This window comes from Gossypium arboreum, chromosome 7, assembly GCF_025698485.1.
Source record: "Gossypium arboreum isolate Shixiya-1 chromosome 7, ASM2569848v2, whole genome shotgun sequence".
Lineage (NCBI taxonomy): Eukaryota > Viridiplantae > Streptophyta > Magnoliopsida > Malvales > Malvaceae > Gossypium > Gossypium arboreum.
In genome coordinates, this window is record NC_069076.1 from 45,266,815 (window position 1) to 45,273,291 (window position 6,477).

General features: G+C 32.2%; 1 protein-coding gene across 1 annotated transcript; it reads right to left on the reverse strand.

Annotated features, from left to right (window-relative positions):
- Positions 1 to 5,192: 5,192 nt before the first annotated feature.
- On the reverse strand, positions 5,193 to 5,753 carry LOC108479022 (uncharacterized). The gene has a single exon (XM_017781457.1). It carries the CDS (start codon positions 5,751 to 5,753, stop codon positions 5,193 to 5,195), a length of 561 nt encoding a protein of 186 aa, XP_017636946.1.
- Positions 5,754 to 6,477: the final 724 nt, after the last annotated feature.

Consider the following 6,477-nt stretch of genomic DNA (forward strand, 5'->3'; position numbering starts at 1 on the left):
CACTTCAATTCGATAATGACACTTATCAACCATTCAGTTTCACCATCAATTCGTTGACATTACAACATGCCATAAATTCATTATCATTCATAAGCAATTTTCCAATGCATGTGTTGCAATTTTCCATTCAGTATATTTCACAGCATTTTACCTAAACATACATTTCATTTTCATTCTAGTACATGCTACTTATACAACCACCATACATTATGTTAAAAAACAATTCATATTAATTCACACCAATTCCAGACATTCAAACATTCAAACACTCATGCAACCTTTCAAACATGCCATTTAACTAGGGCTCGAAATGTACTTGATTCGACCACCTTAAAATCACTTAATTAACCATTTAATTAAGCCCAAAAAACAAGCTTAATCATCATTTTAAACATTAAAAATATTATTAAAGCATTAAAGTTTATAAGTTAGAACCCACAACTTATTTTCGCACAACTGCAATACTCCTTGTGAAACTTACGATTTTTCCTTAAGACCTTAAATCGAACCTAAATTAAAATAAATTTTTTATCGAGTTAGGGTGCTTTCAAAATAGCCTTAGAACACCCTTTTAAGGGTTCAATCAAATCAGCATTACCATTAAAATTTCCAAATCCAAATCCACTAGGCTACTTACATTGATTTGGTGCAAATGTGCACGCGGGCGACAACGACTTCATTGTTGATTCTGGACGATTAAGCCATCACCTAAGATCACAAAATACTAAATAATCAATAGCCAATCAACCATTTAAAACCTTGATTTCATCAACTAACATATTCCCTAGTAAATGAGTCGGAACCATGCATTAACCCACAACCAACTGCACTATGGAACCAGCCTGTCCCATCTTAACCAACTAGAATTGAAACTCAACTAATTGCCCAACAATCACAAAATTTCTAGTATAATCCACCAACTTACGATTTAATCCAATCAACCCTCATTCTCTATTTACTTTAGGTCTTTAATAAAAATTGAGAGTGATAGGTCAGGTGTAGAGTGTTACATGCTTGACATATTTATGATTGTTGCGTATGACTTTAAGTTGGATAATTATCTCATCTCTACTTTGAATGCTATTTAGTTTCCTCTATTTGTTCTTTTATGATATATACCTTGCCTTGTAGAATGCTTTATTAGTTATGTTTTGTCTCTGTATCTTTGATTTTTTTAATGCTTTTTGATATACCAAAAAGAGGGAGATAAAACAGATTAAAATTTTCAAATCAAACACTCATATTCAAAATAAATATATGTTGGATAAGCATAATTTTTAAATCTTTCAAATTGTCCAAATATAAATACTTGTCTTTTTAAAGCTCTCAGCAAGAAAAAATTTCAAATCAAAAGTTGGTAATTTTGTAGTAAAAAAATGTTTTAAAAAGAGGAGTCACAACTTGAAATATTTTTTGATTTAGGGGAGTTCTCAAAGGCAAAATTTTAAGTTTGTTATACAAAAAAAGGGGAATATTGTTAAGTTTGGTTTTTCTAATATTTTGATATGGCAAATACTTTTAAATCAAATATAGTAAAATAGATTTTTAAGAAATTATTTCAAGATAATTTTTAAAATGAAAAAAAAAATTGCAAGATGCATTAGGTCAATTACAGTATCCTAAAACCAAAAAGGTGCGGTATCCAAGTGTTAGTAGGCACAATAACTTAAAGGTATCAAACACTTTTGGAAAATGGTGCGGTACCTAAAAAATGGTGAGCAAAGTGGATGCAGTGGTACCGCATCCCTTTCAAAGGAATTGTGTCTATCCTATTTTCTTAAGGCTCACCATTGCCCAGGTACCACTCCTCCATGAAGAGGTATTACACCCCTTTCAGCTGATATGCAGTACTCATGACCCCAACGGTCACAGTTTGACGAAAGGAACCAAATCTCTATGGCTTGGGTATTGGTACCTAAAGCTATGCAGAAGCATTTATTGTTGCAATTGAAGACTCCAACAGCTCCAATTCGTTTTCATCAACCTCAAACTACTATTAATCCATGAGAGGGTATAAATGGAGCACTGGAACATTCAAAAAAGGTTAAGAAACAAGTATACAAAGAAGCTTAATTCCAATAATTTCCATTATTATTCTCATTTTCTCTTGTACACACTTTTGGGTTTAGTTGTTATTTGTTTTTTCAAGTGTTGCATTGTTGTGTGAGAGTGTTTAAATGTTATGCCTTTTAGAGGTGGTGGTCCTTTCTATACTTTATTTCTCATTTTTGTGACAATTTACTTTAGGTTTTGGGTAGAAAACCTTAAGGGAAAGTGAACCTATCTTACCTTTTGAAAAGATAGAAATTGTAAAGGTTAAATCTTATCTTTGAAAGGTTCAAATCTAGTGAATTTAGGGAATCCTTAGCTGTGGTAAATTAAGATAGTAGAAGCCGAACCAGTATAAATTCTTAAGTCTCTATTGTTTGTCATCTTTTTTTGAATTTCTTAAACACCAATTCACCCCTTCTTGGTTATTATTGAGTATAACAAAGAAAAAGGAGAAATAACCAAGGAATTGAAGAATTAATCCCTAAAGAGTCTCCTTGAAAGACAACTCGAATAAGGTATCACCTAATAACCAAAAATACATGCACCACTACTACAAATAGATAACATCTTTTTCACTTAATCCTACTTTATTATTATTATTATTATTATTATTATCTTAAACCAGTCCTTTAGAAGACCTCCAAGAATATAAAATGGCCCAGTCATGTCCAATTCAATAGACACATCGCAAGGCAACACAAAAGCTACCAATATCCGGCCCTCACAAGAAGCGATCCCTTCCGCTACCTAAAGACATTTCAAACAAAGGTACTATTCTCACCCTTCATTCTCTACATATCATGATTGAATGGGAGGTATCATGCCTAATTTGAGTATCTACAAACTGACTATTATGCATTCCCAGTATTTAAATTTAGTCATTTGTGTATTGAATTGTTATCTTAAGATAAAAAGAACACTTTAAATTGCTAGTATTTTGCATTGCCAGTTGCTTTCTTTAACCTTAATCTCGTTGAACTCGCATATAAATTTATTTTTTGTTACGATACTGACATTTATTTAAACTCAGCTTGCATGCTTCATCACTCTATTCAAAGAAGAATGCCTAGATATTTCTCCATGAATTTAGGCCAACTCTTTTAGCAGTACCTGGGAAGCTATGCTAGAGATGTGATGCAACAAAAAGCAATTAACACCTCTATCCAACTATAAATGACAACAAACATTTTAAGCCATTGCCATCTCAAATGGCTTTTGAACTATGCCTCTTAATTGTACTTAAATAGCTTTTGAAACTGTGCTTCATATGGTAATTTTGATATGTGAACTTACTGGTGATCAAATGGCCTCATTTTGTACAACCTGATATCAAATGAAAGTTTTCCCTTATGTTGTAATCAAATTGCATCAGTTCACACCGTCTCTATATACATCTAATTTCTCCGAAGTTGATACTATGTATAGATCTAATTTCAGAACCCATTGCAGAGCAAGGGTAATCATCCCAGTTGCAACGAAAATGAAAAATTGGTAATATTGAAAAAATAAAAATTGGTCCTACATTTAAAAAAATGAAAAATTGGTCCTAAACATGGTGCAGATGCCATTTGAGAGTGTAACCTTCAATTATTAAATTATTTATTAAACTCAAATATTAAATAATTTAGTTTTTTAATGATGTTTAAAAAATTGATCTAATTTAAATATTATCTAAAATTGAGTTTTTTTACAGTATATTTAATTCATTGAAATAGAATAAAGCAATAATATAATAGTTATGGGGTGGAAATGATACAGAGAAGTAAAAAGTATTACATAACTTGAATAAAAGTAATACCATTATATTGTTGTTTGGTTGAGTAAAATGATGTAAGGAATAGATTGAAAATGAGTGATTAATTCTACTATTTGATAAAAATAATATTTTACGTAATATTAATTTTATAAAAATTAAATAAATTATATTTTTAAAATATAAATTTATTATCATAAATTATATTAAAATTCATTAATACATTTTATTAAAATATTTTTATAATTATATTAAAGTATCATTATCAAAATAATAATTATAATTATGTAATATATTCATATTTTCAATTTTTATTAAATATAATAAAATATTTAATAGTTAATAATAGATATTAAAAGTAATAATATTGTCCCGTAAAAAATAATAATTATTGTAATTTAGATCAAATAAATAAGTTTTATTATATATATATATATATATATATATATATATATATATATATATATATAAAAGTAGATCTATTCATGAACTAAGTTGTCCACTTTCGATTTAGTAGGCTCAATTCGATTTAAATAATTAAAAATAATATTAAGTTTAAGTTTAATTATAAATATGTAAAAATTAATAAAATATATATTATTAATATTTGACTAGTGAAACGGGCTAACAAGTTACGTTTGAAAATATTTGTGAAACTGAGTTGTGGAGTAGTCCAAACTCTATATATAAATGATAATATATTACTTATTTGATCATATAAATACTTTCAAAATAAATATGGAGAAAGTTTATAGTACTTTTACTTATAACTCATCCCCATAGAAAGGAAATTGCGTTGGAACAATGTTCTCCCTAATTAGGGTATTGAATCCCCCAACTAAAAATGCTAATAATATTTCTTCAGCCAATGTGAGTGTGAGATGTTATCAAATATGTTATGGGATAATTAACCAGGAACAATAAAGAAGAAACAAAATAAAGAGATGAGTTTCACTGATTTAATCGATGATTGAAAACATGCCTCCTCCTTCCCTCTGATTCTATTATATTAGGGTATAAGAATTGCCACGTGGAACAAAAGAAAAGAAACAGTTTCAAGGCTAAGTAAAACACAACGTTTTGCACCGACTGATCAAAACGATTCGTTTCATTAAAGCCCCCTAAACCCTAAACATTGTGTTGCATACTAAACTTAAAACATAACAGAATAAACATAAATTTAAAACCCATTTCAGCATATTAAATCATTCCTTAACAATGCTCCCCTCATCAAAGGATCTTTGACCTCAAGGGTCAAAGGCTAGATAGTGTTGCTTGAGGACAGATAGAACCTCCCAAGTAGCATATTCTGAAAACGAGTTCCCTCACTCGACCAAGACCTTAGTAACTGCCTGTGACCCTTCTTGGCCACTCGACGGTCTAAAATTCAAGATGGCTCCTTTAACAGCATACCTTCAGGTCCAATAGGTGGCAATGTGGCAGTGACTGGTTGATAACCAACATGGCGTTTGAGTCGGGAAACGTGGAAAGTTGGGTGGATCTTTGAGCCAAGGGGCAATTGTAAGGCATAGGCTACATCACCCACCTTAGCCTTAATCAGAAATTGCCCATAAAATTTAGAAGAGAGCTTCTGATTCCTTACCCTCCTCAAAGAATGTTGCCTATAAGGTTGAAGTTTCAAATACACCCAGTCACGTACTTTAAAACTTCTCTCACTTCTCCTATTATTGCATAGTGTTTCATATGGTCTTGGGCACGTTTTAAGGTGGTACTTGAGCAACTGTCGAGTAGCTTCTCTTTGTTGCAGGCTACGGTCCACGCTGTTAACCTTGGGAGATCCAGCTAAGTAGGGAAGGTGTTGAGAAGTTGGCTGACCATACAAGGCCTCATAGGGAGTGGTTTGAATGGCAGAATGGTAGGTGGAGTTGTACCACCATTCTACCAGTGAGAGCCAAGGGAACCAATCCTCAGGTCCTTCACTAGTCATACAACGTAGATATCTTTCAAGTCATCTGTTGAGCACTTCTGATTAACCATCACTCTCTAGATGGTAAGTTGTAGAGAGTTTAATTTTAGTGGCAAGCCTTCAAAACATCTCATTCCAGAAAAAACTAGTAAACGCATGATCTCTATCAAACACAATAACATTAGGTAGCCCATGCAACTTACAAATGTTGTCCAAGAATTCTGAAGCCACAGTAACAGTAGTGTAAGGATGAGTCAATGCTATAAAATGACCATACTTGGTCAGTCGATCAATAACCACCAGGATCATATCTTTCCCTTTTGAAGAAGGTTGACCCCTCAATGAAGTTCATAGTTATTTCAGACTAGGCCCTTGAGGGGATAGGCAAGGGCTGAAGGAGACCAGGCTGAGTAGTAGTATCATATTTGCAATGCTAGCACACTGTGCACTCCCTGACCCACTTCTTAACATCAACATTCATCCCTTTCCAATAAAGCACACTTGTCATCCTTTGTCTAGTAGCATGAGTACTTGAATGGCCCCTGTAGCTCTTTCATGGAAATAAGTAATCAACTCCCTTCTTAGTGCCAAATCCAACCCAACCACTAGTTTTCCCTTCCTTTTCAAAAAATGGCCATCCCATGTATCTTTTGGATGAGATGAAGACTGATGTTGCAAAGCTTCACAAATCTTTTTAAGCCTCTGATCCTGTTGCCATGAATTTTGCACCTTACTCAATAAATCA

Bases quoted from the DNA above. Each gene is read 5' to 3' on its own strand.
- LOC108479022 (XM_017781457.1), bottom strand. From the start codon at position 5,753: ATGACTAGTGAAGGACCTGAGGATTGGTTCCCTTGGCTCTCACTGGTA.